The sequence below is a fragment of the Ovis canadensis genome, chromosome 12, assembly GCF_042477335.2.
Source record: "Ovis canadensis isolate MfBH-ARS-UI-01 breed Bighorn chromosome 12, ARS-UI_OviCan_v2, whole genome shotgun sequence".
NCBI lineage: Eukaryota > Metazoa > Chordata > Mammalia > Artiodactyla > Bovidae > Ovis > Ovis canadensis.
Genome location: NC_091256.1, coordinates 57,768,716 through 57,791,354, shown reverse-complemented (window position 1 = coordinate 57,791,354; position 22,639 = coordinate 57,768,716). Strand labels below are relative to the sequence as shown.

The window sequence follows — 22,639 nt, the reverse complement described above, 5'->3', positions numbered from 1 at the left end:
AGACAGCAGTGAGTTCTCTGGCCAGCACCAGCCTGGCAGTAACACCGCCCACTGTGCTGGCCCGTCCAGAGGAGCCTGCCCACTACAGGCAGGCGGCCACACCCTGGGCCACCACCTCGGCCCCTTTACCTAAACTCCTTCTCGCTCTTCCCACGAAGGTCCCGCACCAGCCAGTGGGAGTTGAAGGCATCCTGGGGGGGCATGCCCCAGCGCATGATGGCGTTCAAAAAGGCCTTCCGCTGGCGGGCGTTGAAGCCTAGCACCTGGGCAGGGGGGCAGCAGGGTTGGGGAGCAAGGAATTCAGAGTTGAAGAGAAAGACACAGGGAGGGGAGGAGATGGGGGAGCAGGCGGGGAGACGGGGGCGGGGGGGCCTTCACCTGGGGCAGGACCCAAAGGGCACAGCCCAGACCAAGGGTCTGTCCCCGCCCCCAACCTCCACTTGGCATGCGACCCAGTGTAATCCCAGCCCTCCTGTCCCTCCTCCACATCCCGGGGTGGCAGCAGGGGTAAGCTCTCTGCTCTGAAAGATGAGATAAACTCCGGGAAAGAGAAGTGGGAAAGCGGGGGTGCAGGCGGGCCCCACCTCAATGTTGCCGCCGACCCGGGCAAGAAGAGGGGGCAGAGGCTTGTCCCTGTCGCTCTTCAGCTGCCTCCTGGATTGTCGCCGTCCACCTGGGGGAGCAGCCCCGCCACAAGCCCTCAGCGGGGCCCGAGATGTCCTGACCCACCCTATCCCCCAAAATGCCCCAGACAGCATGACCCTTCAGGGCCTACTCCAAAGGACAGATCCTGGTCCCGATACCCCCGGGACCCCCAACCTGATCATCAGCTCCCCGACACACAGCCTGGCCCCAGCCCGGAGTCACCAGCCCTGACTCACTCTGCCCTTCCGGCCTTTCCTCAAAGTCCTCGTCCTCATCCTCAGAGCCAATGGAATATTCAGACTGGTTGTCTGAGAGCTCGTCCTGCCACTCTGTCGGGGGGTCAGGAAGAGGGGCACAGAGTGGGCTGTTCAAGCAGAAGCCCGCCGGAGCCCCTCACACCCAGCCCAGTAACAGTGGTGATGAAAACAGCCACCATGTGCTTCCTATGAGCTCCCTTAACAACCTCACACTACATTCTCAGGCCTTATACCATCAATGGCCCTATTTAATAGGTAGAGAAACTGAGGCTTGACTAAGACCACTAGCAGTGAAGTCACTGAGTCACTACCCATCTCGTTCCCCCCAAAACCCAACACCCCACACCAGCTACCAGCCTCACTTCTCCAAGAAGCCTTCCAACCGTCTCCTGGCTCAGCCACTCCACAGGGCTCCCACTCTCCCGCCCCGGGAATTCCTGCCACAAGGATGTCCTCCCCGCCAGCAGGACCCTGCCCACCAGACACGCACCCTGGTCCTCCTGGGTGGCGTCGTTGTAGTTGACCTGCTTGCGGATGCGCTTGCCCTTGCCCAGGTTGCGGGCCAGGTCCTCCTGCTGCTGCTCGTAGTGGTGCCGCAGCAGCTTCTCCCAGTAGTCGGGGTCCACGTTCTCCTCCTGCTTGATGATCTCCCGTTCCACCTCCTCCTGGGGGCGCGGGACCGCGGAAGCCGTGAGGGCGGGACCAGCGGGCATCTCCGCCCCCGCGGAGGCCTCACTGCCTCTACCACGGCTCAAGGGGAACTGGAAAGCCTGCCTACTCCAGGCAGCCCTCCCTGATCACCCCAGCCCCAGCTGGCCTTCCTCTTCCTGCTCCTGTCTCAGTAATTCACTCATCCATTCATTCATGCCACAAGCATGCCCTGGCCTTGTGCCAGGCACTGAGATACAGAATTGAATAAGCGCCACCCCTGCCCTCCGGGGGCCCCCAGTTTCAAAAGGAAAAGTGGCACTTAGAATAATTAGCACCCACGCTCTGCGCGTAGGGCCGTGGAAGTTGAGAGGTAAGCAGAGCCACTCAGGAGAGACCCAGGAGCCAGAGTTTCTTAAATGGATCAGTCTTAAAGCGGTGAGGGCGGGGCCGCGAGGGGCGGGGCCGCAAAGGGGCGGGGCTTACCACGCCATCCTCCTCGCGCACCACATACTGCGCCACCTTGAAGGAGCTCAGGTATTCATTCATGTTCTGGAGCTCCGTGTCGTCCGTGGCATCCTGGTTCCGGTCCAGCAGCTTGGAGATGGCCGCATCGTCATAGTGGATCACACTGCTATCCTCCACGTCCTTGTTGTCACCTGGAGGCAGCCAGGATGCAGAGTGAGGGGACCCCCCCCCCAACCAGAGCAGGTTCCAAACAATGATGCTTCCCAGTTCCCGCCAGGGGCTGCAGCTGGACAGTAAGTGACCATAGAGAGGAACCTGTATTGTCACAGCCCCTCAGCCCCTCCATATAAGGTCCACAGGCACCCAAGGGGAGCAGGCAAGGGAACCTGACAAAATGGGTTTGGGGGCCCACTTCCTTCCAGGAACAGCTGTCCAGGGTACAGGGGCTGGGCTGGGAGGGCCCCTACCTGGCGGAGTGCTGCCATGCTTTTTCTTGGCGCTGGCGGCCAAGGCTCCCCCTTTGGAGGACTGGACATCAGGGATGGGCGTGGCGGGTCTCTGGCCCTGAGACATCATACCTGTAGGACATGGGGATGGGGAGCTGCAGGGCTGGGGGTAGTACCAGAGATGCCACCCTGGCCCTGCCCATCCTGGCCAGGAGTGGGGAGCAGAAGAAGAAGGGACTGGGCACTGGGGGTGCCCTGGGAGAGGGGTGTCTCAAGCAGGGCCACCCCCCACCATGCCAAGCACCCAGGACACCCACCCTCCACGTCATCCTTGAAGAGCTCCTCTGTGCCAAACTTGAGGATGTCATCCAGCTCCTGCTTGGTCATGGAGCCAGACTTGGAGCCCAGGCCAGGTCGCACCACCAGGTGGGTGAGCATCATCTTGCGCTTGGCCACCTGCGTGATGCGCTCCTCCACCGAGGCCCGCGTCACAAAGCGGTAGATCATCACCTTCTTGTTCTGCCCAATGCGGTGGGCGCGGCTGAAGGCCTGGGGGCAACCTGTAGCTTAGCACCCATGGTTCAACAGAGGACTGGGGCCCCAGGGCCAGGCACCAGGGGGCAGGGTCGGGGGGGGGAGGCATGCGAATGAGCTCATGAGCACCCTCTGCATGGAATGGGCTGTGTGACTGCCCATGGAGATGGATGTGCACCAGGGCACCTGCACTCCCGACCTGACTGTGTGTGGTCTAGTGCGGGCCTGGGTGCCTGTGCAGGGGTAACTCAGTGTGATCGCAAGTGTGCAGGGGTAGGTGTGAGGGGCAGTGTGGCCAATGCACTCTATGTAGTGAAGCCACACAGGGCGCTGATGGCACTCATGCCAAGATGGGGGCTGCACCTCCCTGAGAGTGACCACTAGTGGGGCTGTGAGCCCACCTGTTGGAGAGGTACAGCTACCCTGCAAGGACAGGTGGGACATGAGGACAGGCTTGAGGCTCTGTGCATCAGGCATCCACATGACTTGGCCCAATGTAATAAGGTCTGTGTATGCAACTCACACAGGTGCACAAGCGTGTGCATGAGACATGAGTTTGTATGTGTGCCCTAAAAGTATAATGCGTGTATGTCCTGTCCCAAGAAGGGTGGGCAGGAGACAGCAGTGTGTCTCTGCTCCTGTACCCCCTAACCTTCCCACCCTTCCTCACCAGCTCCAGTGCCCCCTCCTCCACTAATGCCTCTTCCTCCCCCCCACCTCCACAGGCCCTGTCCCCTCTATTTTCCTGTTGTTCCCAAACTGGCCCCCTCTGGGTCCCAGGACCCCTCATCCTGACTCCCTCCATGGCCTTCATCCTAAGAGTGATGGGACAGAACAGGGGTCATGTTCACACAGACTGCTGCATGTTCTTGGACACGTCCCTTGCCCTCCCTGGGCTGTTTCCTCTTCTGTATAATGGTGGGGGGCTCACCTTCCAGGTAGCCCTTGGGGCTGGGACTCTACAAGGTGGATCCAGGCGGAGGTAAAGCCCTGAGACAGTCTGGGGGTGGGGGAGAGGGAATGCCCACAAAGCCAGGGGCAGCAAGGGACCCTCTGAGAGGGTTCTGGTGTTGGGGCCACACACCTGGATGTCATTGTGCGGGTTCCAGTCTGAGTCGTAGATGATGACCGTGTCTGCTGTGGCCAGGTTGATCCCCAGGCCACCTGCCCGGGTCGAAAGGAGGAAGCAGAACTGCTGGGCTCCAGGGGCTGAGGAAGAGAGGCAGGTGCCCAGAAGGGTGAGTAAGGGGCATACTCAGAGGGGTGAGATGGGAGACAAGGGTGTGGCAGACAGGAGGGCACAGGGGAGACCACAGGGAGGGGGCAGGAACTGTGACCCCATCTCAGGCCACAACGGCTTCAGCTGTGCTTGGGGGGAAGCCAGAAGAGGCCTGGGGCCCCTGGGCATGGAGCAGAGACAGGGCAGCCCACCTGAGCCCCACATAGCCCACAGCTGTGCTCTGAGCCCTGACCCAACAGGAAGAAGATAAAACAAGAATAAACTGATTTTCAAAGCCCAGAGGGGCAAAGGAGAAACTACAAAAAGCCAGCAAAGACCAGCAGAGCCCCTGAAGGTCAGGCCCCTGGGAGGTCAGCAGAGCTCATCCTTCATGCCCTCCCAGCTACCACCACATGGGATGCCATCAGAGTGACCACTGAACACTCAGGGTCACAGCTCCAGGGCACGGGCCAGCCCTCTGGTCAGTCCCCACTGCCCCAAGACAGCTGGGTCTCAGGCCCATCCGGGCCCTTCATTAAGTGACCTGGGACTGACCATGGCACCTGCTTGAGCTGCACACAGGTCCCCGATCCACCTGATGCTTCCCACTGCCATGTGCAATGGGACCACATGTACATCCTGAAACCATACTTGCCTTACCTCTGACATGAGTGGGCAATAGGAATCGCTGCTTTGGGTTTGGGGGCCACAGGGCCCCAGACCTGCTCTGAGGGTGGAAGGCAGGAAGCAGCCACAAAATCACTTCATCTCTTCCTGAAAACCTCCCACTAACGAGGTGCTGGACCATGTCTCCAGATATTCCCTTCACTCCAGAGCCAGCTCCCAGCCTCCCAGATCACCAGGGAGACAGTTTGAGCTGGGGTGGCCCTGCCCTTTCCTCTGTCCTTCCCCTAGGGCAGTGCTGCTCAGCTCTGTCCCTCCTTGCAGCAGCCTGTGTTGCAGGGACAGGCCCCGTCCAGCCCTGCTCATAACTGCAGTTTTAGCTGGTGTCAGTATCAGAAGCCCAGGGGTGCTGGCCAGACCCTCCGCACCAGCTTCATTTAGTAACAGAGGAATTTTCCTCCCCTTCTGCCCTCCTCCTAATTTCTCAGTTCTAAACACCCAAGCAGGCCCCTGGAAAGTTCCATGGGATGAATTCTTTTTACCAGCTACTAGGACCTAAGGACAGGTCTGCTTTCTCCAGCTGTTTGAGGAGTAGCTAACCTGACCATAAATTGGCTGGTCTGGCTAAGATCCTAGTCTGGGAGGAGAGACAGATAGGGGTCCCCATCAAGAGCCCTGGGTAAGGTTGGGTACCATTGAATCTGTCAATTGCTTCTTGCCGAAGGCCCCCCGTGATGCCACCGTCAATCCGCTCATACTTGTAGCCCTCATACTCCAGGAAGTCCTCCAGGAGGTCCAGCATCTTGGTCATCTGCAGGGGACATGGTATTCCTGAGGGGCTGCCACAGAAGAGGGACCCCCATAGGGGCCATGGGCAGAGACCTCATTGACAGTTGAGGAGAGACAGAGCAACCTACTGAGTGGGAGACAGGTGGGACCCAGGCAGGCCTGACTTGGGACCATCCTCTGAAGAAAAATGCAGTTTCCAAGCTCAACCCCCAGAGCCACCGCATCCCCCACACCAGCCCCACAGCCTTCTGCCTAAGACACAGCTCAGAGCATGTGCCACCCTGCTGTCACCCTTCAGGATAGAGTCCCAAATCCTCATCTTGGCATTCTAGGCTTGCCAAATTGGTGCCAGTCCATTGGGCCTTCATATCCCAATGCTTCCTCTGTATCCCACAACCATCCCAGATTACCTGGACTTTCTTCCCACCCTCTTACTGCCTAGGGGACTCAAAGAGCACCTCCTCTGTGATATCTTCCCTGATTTCACTCCTCCCTATGAGAAGAAAAAGGCAGGCCCTTCTCAGCTCCCATAATCCTCCATAATCAATCCTGAGAGACAGTTTAGCTAGACATTAAATTATCAGTTGCAATTTTCCCATAATGTAATGAAAATATTGCCATTTTCTTTTGCCACTTCTATTGCTGATATAAAATCTGAGGACAGTCTAATTGTCATTCCTCTGTAGGTACAAGATCTGAAAAGTGCAGCATTTTTCCTACAATGTGCCTAGGGCTTCCTTTCATATTTATATTTTTATTTTTACTTCTTGGTACTCCAGAGTGTGCTTCAGACCTGAGCCCCCATGTCTTTCTCTAGGTCTACAGACTCTCATTAAATCTGACTTCTTTACCATTTTCTCTAGCTCTTTTTCTTCAACTCCTATTATAGATACATATGAATAGTTAGTTACTAGAGCCTCTCAAGGTGTTTTCCGTGCAATGTCTCATATTTATCTTTGTCTTTATGTGCTGCATTCTGGGAAAATTCCTCAACGCCAGGTTCCCATTCATCAGTGTTCTCTTCAACAGTGTTGAGAGTTTATCTAATCTATTGAAATGTTCTGTTTCCATTTTAAGCAGATCCTTTCCCTGATTAGGGGCTTTCCTGGTGGCTCAGTGGTAAAGAACCTGCCTGCCAATGCAGGAGAAGCAGGCTTCATCCCTGGGTAAGGAAGATCCCCTGGAGAAGGGAATGGCTACCCACTCCAGTATTCTTGCCCGGAGAATTCCATGGATAGAGGAGCCTAGTAGACTATAGTCCATGGGGTCGCAAAACGTTGGACAAAACTGAGCAGCTAACACTTTTTCTAGCTAGTTGTTCTTATTTCATTTCTTGCTGCTCGTGCTTATTTATTTTATTGGAGTTGCTTTTGTTTTGGTGGGAGTTTTTGCCCATGCCACGCTGTTTGTGGTATCTTAGTACTCCGACCAGGGACTGAACCCAGGAACTCGGCACTGAAGGTGAGGAGTTATAACCACTAGACCGCCAGGGAATTCCCCCTGCAGGCTCATTCTGGATGTCAGGGCCCCGTCTCTGTCACTTTCTCTCTGTGCACACTTCTAGAAGTTGTGCAGTTTTCTCTACTTGGTCCCTCAAGACCTCAGTTCAGAATCATGTCTTATGTTAGCAGGGGGCTGGAGGATTCTGGGGGCTTCCCTGGTAGCTCAGCTGGTAAAGAATCCACCTGCAATGCAGGAGACCTGGGTTCGATCCCTGGGTTGGGAAGATCCTCTGGAGGAGGGCATGGCAACTCACTCCAGTACTCTTACCTGGAAAATCCCATGGACAGAGGAGCCTGGAAGGCTACAGTCCATGGGGTCGCAAAGAGCTGGACATGACTGAGTGACTAAACAGAACACCGGAGATTCTGGATCCAGTGTCCAGGCCAGCCTACAGTCACAGGCTTGATCTGCTTTTCCCAGATCCCTCGGCCTGCTGCAGGCCCCTGGTGGGATCAGGGGCTACAGGCAAGAGCAGCTGTCACCAGCAGACTTTTACCCAGAGTACACAGAGGAGCCACATCTTAGTCTCTGGTTTGAGCAATGGACCTGGCTCAGTCCCACCATCAGGCAGCATTTTTCACACCAGGCTTGAGGAGCATCAATGACTCCTGTTACAGACATGTGTCTACCTCCATCTCGCACTCTGGACTGTAAGTGTTTTGAGAACAAGAGCTGGACCCCTGTTCACAGAGCCTGACACACGACAAGTGCAAAAGGACAAAGGAACAAGTGCACTGATGAACAAATCTCTGAGGCTAGACAGCCCTGCCTCTGACCACCTCAAACATGATGCTGCAAGGACAACTTCAGGATCAAGCTTTAGAGAGGACTTCCCCCAGCTAACCCAACACAGGGCTCCTTGTGAACCAACCCAAGGGGCCCCACCTTGGGTTGGTTCATGAGAAGTGGGGCTGCAGGGATGAAGGGTGAGGGCTGTTGTCCCAGCCTGGACAGAAGCTCCAGCAGGAGCAGGCCAGAGGGTCAAGTAGTGGGGAGGACACTGGTCCCTATGGCCAATGTGCCCTAAGTGCCTTGAACTTGGAACCCAGCCAGCTCTCCTTGGTTGCATCATGCCAAGGCCTGGAGGAGTGACTTTTGACACACAACCCACATGGAGATAGCATCAGGCCCTGAGGGCTGCAGGCAGCGTGCGCCCTCAGCTAGCGTGGGCTACGAGAGGTGGAGAAGGCAGTCAGCCACCTGCAGGCGGCTCACCTGGGAGAAGATGAGCACACGGTGCCCTTCATCCCGCAGTTTCTTGAGCATCTTCTGTAGCAGCATGAGCTTCCCTGAAGACTTGACCAGAGAGCTGCCATCATAGGAGCCATTGGGCAGGACGGGGGCCTCCTGCAGACACAGCACAAGGTGGGATCTTGTGAGGGCCCCCCTCTTCTCTCTGGCTCTCCACCAAAGAAGTCTGGGAGGCAGCAGGAGCCAGGAGAGATGAGGGTCCAGCAATGAACTGAGCACCAAGCCCAAGCCCAGGTCAGGCCAGCCTCTGCAGGAACATACGAGCAGGCCACACAGATGCTCCCTGCACTGTGTCCCCAGGCAGGGCTCAAACTCGCCAGCCCTGGCCTCTGTCTCCCGCTGCTGGCACTCCACCAAGACCACAGACATAGGTGGACGGATGGATGACAGTCTTGAGGCAAGCTGGCCTTCCCGACAAGGTTCTGGCCTGGCCTCTGCAGTCCTGCAAGGCACATCCAGGGAAGGCCAACCCAGCCTCCCAGCTGGAAAGACCCTCAGCTCAAAGGCTCTGCTGGGCCAGAGTGGTGAGAGCAGCCTGGGGTTGCCTGAGTCTGCATCACCCACAGCAGAGCCGCCATGCTTAACTCAGCATTGCTCTTCCTGTTTGGGGGTGGAGTGGGGGTGCGGGGAGGTATAAACTGTGTAGGATTTAAATTAGAACCAGAACAGCTGTGAGGGTGATGAGTACTGATGTCCCAGGCTCTCCATGTGGGCACCGAACACAGACTTTCTCATCTGGTCCTCACTCTTTCGAGAGATGCTGTCATTGTTCTCATTTTATAGAGGATAAACCCAGGGCTCCAAGAGGACCACTGACGGTCCTGAGACCACAAGGCTGGGGCCAGGTGTCTAACTGGGACTCTGGTGTCTCACCTAGGACTGCACATCACAATCACCACCCAGGCCTGCCTCCCTGACTCCCTCGGTGACTGAGTGCAGCCAAGTCATCCCTCGGATCCCTGGCCTGGGGTCCCTGAGGCTGTAAGGAACTCTTACATAAAATGTCACCTATCACTTTATGGTCACACATAGGGGCCCAGGAAAGGAGAGGGCCTGCCCGAGCACTGGACAGAGGTAGCTTTACAGAAACTTCTGGCACAGTGGGGACCTGTATCACCTCCCAGTCTTCATACTCGGGGAGAATTGGAGGCTGAAGGCTTGAGCACCTGTCCCAGCAGCCAGGGGCACCATGGCAGCCATGATCACTTGCCATGAGGGCTGCAGAAAACCCCCCACAGCAGCCACATGCATGTGCCATGATCTCAGGCCCCTGACACGGCAGCCTCAGGCACTCACTGTGGTGGTCACGGGCCCCTATCATGGTGACCAGAGGGGACCTACCAAGGTGGCCACAGGGACCTACCACAACAGCCACAGGGGACCTCCCACAGAGGCAGCCATGGGGGACCTCCCACAGCAGACACGGGGACCTCCCACTGCGGCCACGGGGGACCTCCCACAGTGGCCATGGAGGACCTACCACAGCAGCCACAGGGAAGAGGTAGGGGTGGTTGCAGCACTTCTTCAGGTCCATCATGATGTTAAGCAGTGACACCTGGTTCCCACCCCCCTTGGAGTTCAGCGCCTCGAAGTTCCGTGTGAGGATGAACTTGTAGTACTTCCTGTCACAGAGCAAGGAAGAAAGGCAGTCTGCATGTACCTGGCCATGCCAGCCTCTGAGAGGACACTCTGGTCTGCAGGGAGGCTGGGGCCTGGCAGCCAAGCACAGTTGCAGAGAGACCAAGGGGAGCCCCAGGAAGTGAAGCCACAGGCCTGGCATCACCCAGCAAGTTACTGGGGGACAGGACAAAGTTGGCAGCCCCAACCCTGATCAGTGAAATCTGAGAAGAGACCACAAGAAGGAAGCTTGTACAAAAGTTGAGTGGAGGCAAGGGCAAGGCCAAAGGCCATTCCACCCATCCCAGGCAGTGGCCCAGGAAGGCCCACTCAGGCCCTTCTGGGAGAAGACAGGCCCAGGGGACTCAGAGCAGGCTGCTCACTTCTGCATCTGGCTCAGCTCCACGCGGACAATCAGCTCAGTCTTCGCCGGCATGTTCTTGAACACATCAGCCTTGAGCCGCCTCAGCATGTGCGGCCCCAGCAGGTCGTGCAGCTTCTTGATCTGGTCTTCCTTGGAGATGTCAGCAAACTCCTCCAGGAAGCCCTCCAGGTTGCTGCAAGGAAAAAATGCAATGATAGCCTGGAGGAAGCCAAAGCCCTCTGTAGAGGGAGCCAGGACTGGGGTAGGGAGAAGGCCAACCAGCCCCCTGCCACCTGCCAGAGGGTCAGAAGGCAGGCCAGCTGGCTGGTGGGCCAGGGAGCACAGGCCTTGCCCTTGGTGTCCTTCCAGTCTCCATCTAAGCCTAGGTCACCCCCACACATTGCAGCTGTCTCAGCCACGTAGGCTATCTTCCTGTCCTCAAAGCTGTCCTGGACGTGCAGTCTCTAGGACTCTTACCCATATTACAGAGAAGGAAACTGAGGCTGGTGGGTGCCCGTGATTATACAGTCCAGCCTGCCCTTGAATCTATATCTCCTGATTCCAAAATCAGCATTTTTCACCCTGAATCCCCTTTCCAAGCAGGAACATGGGGGTAGGTAAGCAAGGAGGCTCCATCTTCATCCCCATTTCCACCATCACCCCCAGCCTTCTGCCTCCCAACACTGTCACTGATGTGATCATTCAGGTCTTTGTGGAGGGAAAGGGATAATCTGGGGCATGGGGGAGGGACAGGCACCAAGGAGGATCCCCAAGGTCTTCTGGGGTAAAGCCGATACAAAACCACAGGCTGAGCAGCAGCGGGTGTTCCCTAAGCGCTCAGCGTGTCAGTGCTCTGCTAACACTCCCATTTTACTGATGGGAAAACTGAGGCCCAGGGAGCAGCCCCAGAGCCAGACAGCCACTGATGCCCCTTCCTTGGCTGCCCTCACTCCACCTCCCCAGCCAGCCCCCCTGACTCACTTGAACCTCTCTGGAGTCAGGAAGTTGAGGAGGTGGAACAGTTCTTCCAGGTTGTTCTGAAGGGGGGTCCCTGTCAGCAGCAGCTTATAATCGATCTTGTAGCTGTTCAAGACCCTAAAGAACTTAGAGGGGAACAGGGGGCCCGTCAGGGGGCACAGGGTGGCCAGCCCACCCAGACGGCTCCAGGGGCCAGTGCTCAGCACCTCCTACCTTGGACTGGTTGTTCTTGAGCCGGTGGGCCTCATCCACCACGAGGCAGGCCCACTCGATAGAGCCCAGGATGGCCTGGTCGATGGTGATGAGCTCATAGGAGGTGAGAAGGACGTGGAATTTGATCTGCACTTCTTTCTGGAGGGAAAGGGAGTGTTTGGGAGGAGAGTTGGGAGGGCCAGTGGATCAAGGTCTCCAGAGACAAAGGAGCCAAAAGGAGTATGGACAGGACCCCCAGAGAGCTTAGGGAGCCTAGAGACCGAGAGGAAGTCACAGGCCACCAAGTCAAGGGGGTCAGCTGAGGCCCAGAGCACTGTCCCCAAGAGAGGGGGGCAGAGATCAGAGGGGCAGAAGGGAGCCTGTAGGCAGTTTGCACTCATCCCTGCCAAGCAGGAGACAGGGGTTTGATCCCTAAGTTGGGAAGATCCCCTGGAGAAGGAAATGGCAACCCACTCCAGTATTCTTGCCTGGGAAATCCCATGGACAGAGGAGCCTGGTGGGCTACAGTCTATGGGTTCGAAAAAGAGTTGGACATGACTTAGCAACAACTGCAACAATTGTTATTTTGAGCTAGACCTTGATCGAGTTAACCTCCCCAAGCCTCTGTCTCCTCACCTGTAAAAAGGGAGCAATACTGTGTTTGGGAAGAATGCCACAAGAATTAAAAGAGCTAAGTATGTGCCTCAAAAAGTTACACGTTCTATCTTCCTTTTCCTGCGTTGTCAGGTGGGTTCTTTACCACTAGTGCCACCTTGGGAAGCCCATGGAGAACAGTATGGAGGTTCCTTTAAAAACTAAATCAGAGCTACCATATGATTCAGCAATCCCACTCCTGGCGATGTATTAGGAGAAAATCAAAATTCGAACAGGTACATGTACCCCAGTGTTCACTGTAGCACTATTTACAATAGCCAAGACATGGAATAAACCTACGTTTCCATCAGCAGAGGAATGGATAAAGATGATGTTGTCCATATATACAATGGAATATTATTACTCAGCCATAAAAAAAAAGAACAAAATAATGCCATTTTCAGCAACATGGATGGACCTAGAGATTGTCATATTGAGAGAAGTAAGGCAAAGATAACTTATATGTGGAATTTTTTTAAATTGCATAAACTTTTTTTTACAAAAGAGAAACAGAGTCACAGATGTAAAAAACAAACCCGTTTCCAGCGGGGAAACAAGGGAGGGATAAATTGAGAGATTGGATTTGACATAGATACACACTACATATTAGATAGATCATAAATAAGAACATACTATATAGCACAGGGAACTCTACTCAATACTTTGTAATGATCTATATGAAAAAAGAATCTAAAAAAGAGGGGATATATGTGTATGTATAGCTGATTCACATAACTATATGCCTGAAACTAACATAACATTGTAAATCAACCATACTCCAATAAAAGTTTGAAAAACAGAAGCAAACAAAATTACACATAGAATTACTGTACCATCCTGCAATTCCACTTCTGGGTATAGACCCAGAAGAAGTGAAAGCAGGAACTTGAATGAATATTTTTGCACATCCATGTTCCTAGCATTATTCACAAGCACCTAAAGGTGGAAACACCCAGTGTCCCTGGGCTGAGTGGTCCATTCATACACATACAGTGGAATGTTATCCAGTCTTGAAAAGAAACCCTGACACACGCCACAATGTGCTGAGTGAAATGAGCCAGACACAAAGGACAGATGCGGCAGGATTCCACTTACACGAGGCACCAAGAATAATCAAAGCCAGAGACCAAAAGGACGAGGCTGCCAGGGGCTGGGGGCAGTCAGTGCCTAACAGGGACAGGGTTTCAGTTTTGCAAGATGAAATAGTGCTCAGGAGATGATGGAGTGATGGCTGCAGAGAAGTGTGAATGTAGTTGGTGTCCCTGAACTGTACTTGGAAAAATGGTGAAGGTGATAAATTTTATGTTATGTGTATTTTACCACAATTTTGTTAAAAGACAGTAAGTTAAACAACTGAATCAGCAGAGCATCCAGCCCATCGCATGAGCCCAGTGTGAGCTCAGAGAGAAGTTGTTTCTGGAACCACTGAGCTTATCACCCTCATTAAACAAATGGGTATCGAGAATCCCCTGCCAGTCCAGTGATTAAGGGCCTCCCGAGTGGCTCAGACAGTAAAGAATCTGCCCGTGATGCAGGAGACCCAGGTTTGACCCCTGGGTCAGAAAGATTCCTTGGAAAAGGGAATGGCTACCCATTCCAATATTCTTGCCTGGAGGATCCCATGGAGAGAGGAGCCTGGCAGGCTATAGTCCATGAGGTCACAAAAGATTGGACACAACTGAGCAACTAATACTTTCCCTTTCACTTTCCAGTGGTTAGGACTCTGCTTTCACTGCTGTGGCCGGGTCAGGGAACTAAGATCCTGCAAGCCTCGCAGCGCAGCCAAATAAAAGTTACTGGGCATCTCCCAGGGCCACAGTTGTTCCTAGAGGATGGAGAAAGCCGAGGTGAGAACCCTTGGGGAGGTTGGGGATGGTCCGCCAGCCCCCAGCACTGCAGCTAGAGTGAGTGCCATGGCTGCCCAAGGGCCCCCATGTGCCAGGCGCAAGAAGCACTGAGTGCTCCGTGTCCTCGCTTCTCAGAGTGCAGCCTGAGGACCAGAAGTGTGCACACCATCTGGGACTTCGTCAGAAATGCGGAATCTTGGGACTTCCCTGGTGGTCCAGTGGTTAAGATCCTGAGCTTCCATGGCAGGGGGCATAGGTTCCATCCCTGGTTGGGGAACTAAGATCCCACATGCAACGCAGCATGACCAAAAACAAATTTAAAAAAAGAGAGAGAACTTCCCTGGTGGCTCAGTGGTAAAGAATCCTCCTACCAATGCAGGAAACACGGGTTTGATCCCTGATCTGGGAAGATCCCACAGAGCAGCTGACCCTGTGCACCACAGCTACTGAGTCCGAGCACCCTAGAGTTCTGCAACAGGAGAAGCCACCGCAACGAGAAGCCCACGCATCACAACTAGAGAGCAGCCCCTGATTGCCACAGCTAGAGAAAAGCTGGCACAGCAACAAAGATCCAGTGCCACCAAAAATAAATAATAAATACACTAAAATCAAATTTAAAAAAGAAGAGCAGACACAGACACACACAGGGGAGACAGCCACATGACAACAGAGGCAGACACCGAAGAGATGGAGCTGCAAAGCGAGGACGGCCAAAGAAGAGCCGCCAGGTGCTCGAGGAGACGCGGAAGGGTCCACCCTGCTGCCGAGGGAGCAGGGCCCTGCCCGTAGCTGGGTCTCAGACTCCTGGCCTCCAGAACAGTGACAGGGTGAGTGTTATTCTCAGCCCCACTCCCCCCTGTGCTACTGCAGCCCCAGGACACGGATACAAGGAAATCCTGCCTTAAAAGCAACTCTTTGCCAGCCGCTGCCTCTGCTGGAGCCCAAGAGGAGAGACCTCAGATAGACTGCAGAACCCCTGTGTACCCCCACCCCAGGGCAGACTGGGCTCCTGTGCAGAGTCCTTCCCGGGGGTAGGGATGCTCACCTTCATCCGGAACACCTTCTTCCCACTCCGAATGGCATTGTCCTCAAAGGAAAACTCGTTCTCCCTGATCACGGAGCGGCTCTCCTTGTCCCCCGTGTAGGTGACCACGTAGAAGTCAGGGGCCCACATCTCGAACTCACGTTCCCAGTTGATGATGGTGGACAGGGGCGCACTGACCAGGTAGGGCCCTTTGGAGTGCCCCTGGGGAGGGAGACAGATGCGCTGAGGCTGCCCAGCCACAGCCCACACCGGCCACCCCTCCCCGGCCACCCTGCTCAACCCTCGAACCTCCTTGTACAGGGAATAGAGGAAGACGATGGTCTGCACAGTCTTGCCCAGACCCATCTCGTCGGCCAGGATGGTGTCAGTGCCCTGGGCCCAGGAGAAGCGCAGCCAGTTAAGGCCCTCCAGCTGGTACGGGTGCAGCGTGCCGCCCGTGGAGTCGATGTACCATGGCTGTTTGTCAAACTTGACCGTGGGCTGCAAAAAAAGCAGAGGTTCAGACGTACCCTGGATCCTGGGCCACCAAGGTCCACCAATAGGCCTTCACAGGCATGATTCTTTATGCCTGGAATACTCTTTCCACTCCTCTTGTCCCTGCTAACTTATTCATCCTTCAGGCCTCAGATGGAATGCCTCTGCCTCCAGGAAGTCTTCCCTAACTCCAGGCTTGGCTTAGGTGTTCCCACCATGCTCTCCCAGGGTGGCCCCATACATCTATCAGGGCAGTTTCCCAATTGTTGCATTCTCTGATTTTGAGCCCAGCTTGTGGTCACCATACTGGTCCTATTCGGACACAGCAGGCACTGAGTCAATACCCATTTGATGCTTGCCCAGTGTGCCTGATCCTGAACATCACCCTCTTTGTGTCTTTTAGTCCACAGATCAAGGCCATCATCCCCATGAAGTCCCCCTGATGTATCAGACCCACTGTGCCTTACCCTGCATCTCAGACCCAAGCCAAATCCCCATTTCTGTTTGGACCTTCCATGAGCCCCTGGAAGATGAGCACTTCGTGGAACAGTGGGGTAGGGCCTTGCCCCCCAAGGCCAGGTACTAGCAAACATCCCAGAGAGGTTTGCTAAAGGAATAAAAGCCAACCTTCCACTCCCCAGTAGGCTCAAAGCTCCCAGTTAAGTCCTGGGTCTCCTCCCCCTGAACTGATAAGAATGGTGTGTAATTAGCAAATCAGCTGCTGTACTCCTGAAGTGAGGGGAACTTTTTGATTTAAAGACTTGGAATTACAGAGACGTCTCTGGTGATCCAGTGGTTAAGACCACGATTCCATTGCAGGAAGCACAGGTTTGATTGCTAATTGGAGAACTTAAGACCCCACGTGCCACACAGTACAGCCAAATAAATAAATAAATAAATATTTGGAATTCACTCATCTAAAAGAACACAAGTTCATAAACTCTTCTGAGAAGAGATTATCTCCTTGATGCACCAATACCCAACCCATTCTTCAAATTGCTCTGTCCCCTGGAAGCTGCCGCTCTACAGGACGATGGGGACCAGGACCCCAGGGAGTGAGCCTCCCCTGCGGGGAAGGCTGGGTCCCATCGTCCCTGTCCCACCAGGTACCTGGCAGGAGTGGGCTGAGCCGCAGCGCCCCCTCCTGCATGGGCACGGCTCCAGGAGCACAGACCCAGGGCAGAGTTCTCCAGAGACCATGCCCTCCTCCGACGCCCAGCCTGGTGGCAACCCCACCCTGTGACCCCTTCCCACTCACATCCACAATGGGTGTGTCCGGGGGCTTCTCCTGTTTGTCATCCTTCAGCTTCTTGCCCTTCTTGACCAGCCTCTTGGGCAGCCTGGCGTCCTCTCCCAGCATCAGCTCCCTGGGAAAGAGGGCGGGATGAGAGAGCAGAGCTCAGGCCATTGGGAAGGCGGAAGGCTCCACCCAGGGGCCCCAGCGTGGCGCACCTGTGGCCCCAGTAGGCCTGCTTCAGGCTGTCGTAGTAGGGGATGTCAATTTCGTCAATCTCCCAGGTGCACTGGTCGTAGGGCAGGTCTTTCCACTTGATTAGGTAATGTACGTCCCCCTTTTTATCGAAGCTGCAACACGGTAAACAGATGGAGGAGGGCGGGTCATCCAGGCACCATGGAGGGCACCTCACAGGATGCAAAGCCTCTCCCCCTCACGGGTCTCCTGGGAGCCCCGGCCAGGAGGGCGGCACCACGCAGGGACTCCCAAGGGCCACACAGCTAGTGGGAAGGAGGTAGGAGGGCACGGGGTGAGTGGCAAAGCAGAGGGATATCTGGGTCCCCCAGGCTAGCAGAGGAGCAAATCCAGTGTCCTCTCCATCCTCTGTGGCTGTGAGTGCCATTCTGTCATGAGGAGTCCTCCAGAATTCTCGACTGCTGAGTCAGATGGTTCTCCCCTGACCAAAGACGTTTGTTTTTTGCTTAAGAAGTCCCAAGGAGGAACTTCCCTGGTGGTCTAATGGTTGAGAATCCGCCTACCAGTGCAGGGGACGTGGGTTCCTTCCCTGATCTGAGAAGATTTCATATGCCATGGGGCAACTAAGCCTGTGTGCTGCAACTGCTGAGCCCATGCACCCTAGAGCTCATGCCCTGAAACAAAAGAATCCAGCACCATGAGAAGCCAGCACACCCAAACCAGACAGTAGCTCCCACCCACCGCAACTAGAGAAAGCCCAAGCACAGCAACAAAGACCCAGTGCACCCAAAATATTAAGCTTTTTCAAAAAACTCCCAAGTTATAGGGAGTTCAGGATAGATGTGTACAAATCGCTATATTTAAAATAGATAGCCAACAAGGACCTACTGTACAGTACATGGAACTCTGCTCAGTGTTATGTGGCAGCCTGGATGGGAGGGGAGTTTGGGGAGAATGGATACATGTCTGTGTACGGTTGAGTCTCTAAGATGTTCACCTGAAACTGTCACAACATTGTTAACTGGCTCTACCCCCAGTACAAAATAAAAAGTTTGAAAAGGAAAAAAGAACTCCCAAAGACTGGAGGGGTAACCATCCCAGTCCGGGGCCCATCCCCACAAAGTAGAGAAGGATATGATTCCTCCAGTGGGTTGTCCTCTCCCAAAGACCCCCGGGGACCCAGGGACCTGATGGCCCAGCCAGAGAGGGTGCGCCAGAGAAGCCTATCACACATTGCAGCTTGAATACAGCTCCTAAGGACCTCCCACCCAACACAAGCGCACTGAGCAACAGAGCCGGCAGCACTGCAGGGTGAGGGCGCCACGGCTCCCAAGATGGCAGTGGCTAGGCCTGGGGACCACACACAGAGGTACCAATCCCCAGTCACCACGGAACCAATGGATTTTTTTCTTTAACAAATGAGTGGTTGTTACTCAGACTCCATTCAGGTAATATATTTGGAGGAAATTCACCTGCCCCACTTTGGAGGCAGGGAGAAAAATTGGCATTTATGTTTTGAACATGCAATTTAACAAAGGTAAAAAATTGTAGATCAGTTCAGCGGTGGAGGGGCCTCAAGTCACTGTCAGTGAGGGCAGGGGATGGGAGGAGGAGGCATTTCATAATCAAGGGGGTGGCTTTTTCAAATTCTCCCACACTCCCCACCACTGCTTCTTGATGGCCCTGTTATCAGGCACTGGCATCCTCCTTGAGCCCCGACAGCAGCCTGTGGGGTTGGTACTCTCACATCCCATTTCCCATCAGAAACACAGAGGCTCAGGGGACTTCCCTGGTTGTCCAGGTGCTAAGACTCCACACTCCCAAGACTTCTAGTTCCCCAACCAGGGGGGCCAGGTTTGATCCCTGGTTGGGGAACTAGGTCACACACGCTGCAAGTAAGATTGCACATGCCACAACTAAAGACCCAGCACACTCAAATCAATAAATAAAAAAGAAACACAGAGGCTCAGAGCCCAGAAAATTGGGAGCCAGGGTTGGGATCCGAGTGGAAGACTCAGGTTCCGAAGCTCTGCTCTACCCAGCTCCTGCTTTCAGGACACATGTGGTCTGTTGGACCCCAAGTTGCTCTGAGACAGAGCCTCCATGGACCCTACCCTGTGCCCACCTGTCAGCCACCACTGGTTCTCAGGCACCTGAGCTCAAGAATCAGCAAGAGCTCCCACTGCCCACCAAACCAAAGCCAAACTCTTGGAAGGCCTTCTGCCTTGGTCCTTTGGTCTGGTCTCTGCAGCCTCTGACCACTGTTACCTAGGGAATTTTGGATTGCTCCATGAAGGGCTATCGAGGGCACTGGAACTTGGAATAGTGGCCAAGAAAGCAAGTCCTGCCATCAGGGAAGAACTGGGTTCCAATCCCAGCACCCCTGCCTGTTGGCTGTGTGGGTTTGGGCAAGTGACTTAACCTTGATGGTGTCCACAAACACAAAGGCAGAGGTAAAAGGCCTACCTCTTGGGTAGATGGCACTCAGTGGTGATAGCTATGTTATAAAGAGGAGCAAACGTGTACCCACACCCACAGCTCAGGCCCACTGTGGTCCCCCGGACCCTCCCGCAGGTATCAAACACTCACTTCAGCAGAGGCCTAGGAGCACAAGGGTCCCAGCCCCCCAAGTGTCCCATCTGCAAGTTTCACAGGCCATTCATCAAGCTGCCCTTTCATACATATGACTTAGGAACTGTTCTACCATGAGGGTAACGTGCATGTGAGTGAGTGAGTGAGTGAAGTCGCTCAGTCGTGTCCGACTCTTTGCAACCCCATGGACTGTAGCCTACCAAGCTCCTCTGTCCATGGGATTTTCCAGGCAATAGCACTGGAGTGGATTGCCATTTCCTTCTCCAGGGGATCTTCCCGACCCAGGGATCGAACCCGGGTCTCCCGCATTGTAGACAGACGCTTTACCGTCTGAGCCACATATGCAAGTGTAAACATGGGTGCATACGTGTACCTATGTGCATGAAAACCCCTCCAGCTGGGTGGTCAAATCGCCCGCAGTGGGTGTCCTCAGCCTCCCCTCCTGCCCTCACCACACCCGTATGTGGTCCTGTGCCCATTTAACAGACTGAAGGGCCCGCGTGTACAGCACAGCTCATGTGCCGGGCACACACCTGTGGTTCAGGATGCGGTGGATCATCATCCACTCGGGCTTGATGCCGTAGCGGTAGAAGCGCTCCTCCATCTTGGCATAGAGAGGGTCCTTGTTCTTCCTCTTCTCGCTCTTGCCGTCCTCGTCGCCAGAGCCATAGTCAAAGGGTGGCGGCTCATCCATGTCGTTCTTTCTTTGGTAGTTGCGATACATCACTGTGTGGTAGAGCTCCAGCTGCTTGCGGAGGGGACAGAGGTTAAGGAAGGCAGATGGCCATGACCCCCAGTGTCCCCCAACCCAGCTCCTCCCCTATCCCCCCAGCCCCCAGCCTGAGTTCCAGGCAGGACAATCCTCACCTTCTTCCTCCCCCTCGCCAGCACCCAACAATGTCTCTCACTTAGGGAGCTGGCCAGAGCACCTCATGTCCTAAGCACAGCCGTACCTGCCCAGGTACCTCACCTGGAGCTCCTTCACCCAGGAGCAGTGCCAATAGGAGAGCCCAGCCCACTTGACGAAGAACTCTCTCTCTGGGATGCCCTCCAGGGGCTTGGGCGGGGGTACACCAGGGTCCACATCAGGCCCCGGCAGCCCCACCATGAAGGGGGCTGGGGGCTCTGTCCACCGCCAGTGCAGGATCCGCTGGACTTTGCCCTTCAGTGGGGGACACTGTGGACAGAGGAAGGTCCCCAAGTTCAGGGCTTAGCTTCAGGCCCCCACCCCGAGGCTCCCTCCAACAGGCTGCTCTGCTCCCCAAGTCAGACAGCACCACAGTGACTCCAAGACACCACCCTGTCCTCAGGAGTCTGCCCACGCCGTGCGGGCAGATGAGGCAATGTGTGTCTACACACACACACATGCACACACATACACGCACACACACAACAGAAGCCCAGATGCACATGGGGTGACCAAGGGCTGGCGCAGCCCACAGGGTGGGGTATCCAGCACTGGGGGTGGGCTGGGTACATCTCAGAGCATGGACACCTTCAAACACCTATAGCGACTGGAGGGGTGCTCTCCTCTCCCTGCTGAAACCAAGGTTCCAGCCCAAGAGACCTTGTGTGACCTTGGGCAAGTCACTTTATCTCCCTGAGCCTCAGTTTTCTCATCTAAAAATGAAAATAACAAAGGCCTGGTACTTGAAAACTCAGTAAGCATTAGAGAGACGCCCAGTAAACAGTGGCTGTTTATGGGCAGTGGCAGGTTTATGACCACCTCTCTTTTCATAGCTGTTTCCAGCGAGTCTAAAGGGACTTGAGAAGCGGCGCAGGCTTAGGTGAGGCGATGGGCGGGACTCGAGGCGACTGGAGAGGGCTTGGAACTGAGCAGATGGACAATGGGGCGGGGCCAGAACGGGGAGACGCCTTGTGGGCGGGACCTGGGCGGGCGGGGGCGGGTCGAGGCCTTGGCAGGCTGGGATCTCAGAGCTCGTGGGAGGCCAGCGGAGGCGGAGCCTTGGTGGCCAGGGTCTGCTGGGGCGGGGCCTAGGTGGGTGGGGGCTGGAGGAGGCAGGAGCGGCCTGGGCGTAGGCCGTGGTGGGCGTAGCCTGGATTGGTGGAGGCGGGGCCTTGATGGGTGGGACCTTTGTGAGCGGGGCCTTGCCGCAGGAGGGACCTAGACTTGTCGGGGGCGGGGCGTTCGGCGCGGGCCGGCGTAACACTCACAGTACAGCGCGGGCAGAGCCATTCACCGTTTGGGATCTCGGGCAGCGGCGGGTTGAGGCAGTGCAGGTGGTAGGAAGAGGGGCAGGCGTCGCAGCAGAGCAGCTCGCCGCCGTCCTTGCACACGCGGCAGAACTCCATGTGGTCGTCCTCCTCCTCCTCGCAGCCGCCCTCGTCCTCGTCGTCGTCGTCGTCCTTCGGCTCCCACTGGATCCCTTCCTTCTCCTGGAGTTGGGGGAGGGAATCCAGGTGGAGGCACCCTGGGCCAGGACGCCCCTCCACCGTGGTGCAGCTCCCTCCCTCACACTCGCAACCGCCCCATGTTCTGCCCGGAGAAGACCATGCAGGGGTCTGGAAGACCAGGACTGACAACCCCCACCCCCTGCGTCTGCCAAGGGCTTACACAGTGGGGACAGCTCCACTTGCCCTCAGGAGCTTTCTCCAGCTCGGGGTCCAGACAGACGAGGTGGTAGGCCCTCGGGCAGGTGTCACACAGAATGATCTCCCCACCCTGCTGGCACACCTCACAGTAGTCCTGGTGGTCCGTCTCATAGCCATCGCCATCATCGACTGGGAAGGGGGCAGAGGCAGTCATGGAGGGCTGTGTCCCCACTCCCCATGCACAACCAATCTCCACCACAGGCTGTCCTGGCACATACTAGGCACTCAACAGATGGATGAATGGATGGCGATGGACAGACAGGGTGAACAGAATGATTGAAGAGTAAAGAGGGAAAATTCCTGGGGATCCAGTGGTTAGGACTCTGCACTTTCACTGACTAGGGCTCTCGTTCAGTCCCTAATCAGGGAACTAAGAACAAGCCATTGTGCAGGACTCCCCTGATAGCCTGCAGTGCAGGAGACCCAAGTTCGATTCCTGGGTCAGGAAGA

General features: G+C 55.4%; 1 protein-coding gene across 1 annotated transcript in view; it reads right to left on the bottom strand.

The window, feature by feature from the left end:
- CHD5 (chromodomain helicase DNA binding protein 5) overlaps positions 1 to 22,639 on the bottom strand; it is a 67,620-nt gene that overhangs the window by 19,096 nt on the left and 25,885 nt on the right. Inside the window, exons 8-29 of the mRNA XM_069544845.1 lie at positions 22,152 to 22,318; positions 21,752 to 21,973; positions 20,547 to 20,753; positions 20,110 to 20,321; positions 17,008 to 17,139; positions 16,814 to 16,922; positions 15,370 to 15,561; positions 15,082 to 15,282; positions 11,557 to 11,694; positions 11,347 to 11,468; positions 10,385 to 10,558; positions 9,865 to 10,006; positions 8,349 to 8,480; positions 5,535 to 5,652; positions 4,083 to 4,207; positions 2,782 to 3,013; positions 2,486 to 2,596; positions 2,037 to 2,209; positions 1,393 to 1,567; positions 882 to 974; positions 585 to 673; positions 130 to 263 (exon numbers count right to left, since the gene is read on the bottom strand). Coding sequence (XP_069400946.1) covers positions 130 to 263; positions 585 to 673; positions 882 to 974; positions 1,393 to 1,567; positions 2,037 to 2,209; positions 2,486 to 2,596; positions 2,782 to 3,013; positions 4,083 to 4,207; positions 5,535 to 5,652; positions 8,349 to 8,480; positions 9,865 to 10,006; positions 10,385 to 10,558; positions 11,347 to 11,468; positions 11,557 to 11,694; positions 15,082 to 15,282; positions 15,370 to 15,561; positions 16,814 to 16,922; positions 17,008 to 17,139; positions 20,110 to 20,321; positions 20,547 to 20,753; positions 21,752 to 21,973; positions 22,152 to 22,318 — 3,400 coding nt within the window. The remainder of the gene's footprint in view (positions 1 to 129; positions 264 to 584; positions 674 to 881; positions 975 to 1,392; positions 1,568 to 2,036; positions 2,210 to 2,485; positions 2,597 to 2,781; positions 3,014 to 4,082; positions 4,208 to 5,534; positions 5,653 to 8,348; positions 8,481 to 9,864; positions 10,007 to 10,384; positions 10,559 to 11,346; positions 11,469 to 11,556; positions 11,695 to 15,081; positions 15,283 to 15,369; positions 15,562 to 16,813; positions 16,923 to 17,007; positions 17,140 to 20,109; positions 20,322 to 20,546; positions 20,754 to 21,751; positions 21,974 to 22,151; positions 22,319 to 22,639) is intronic.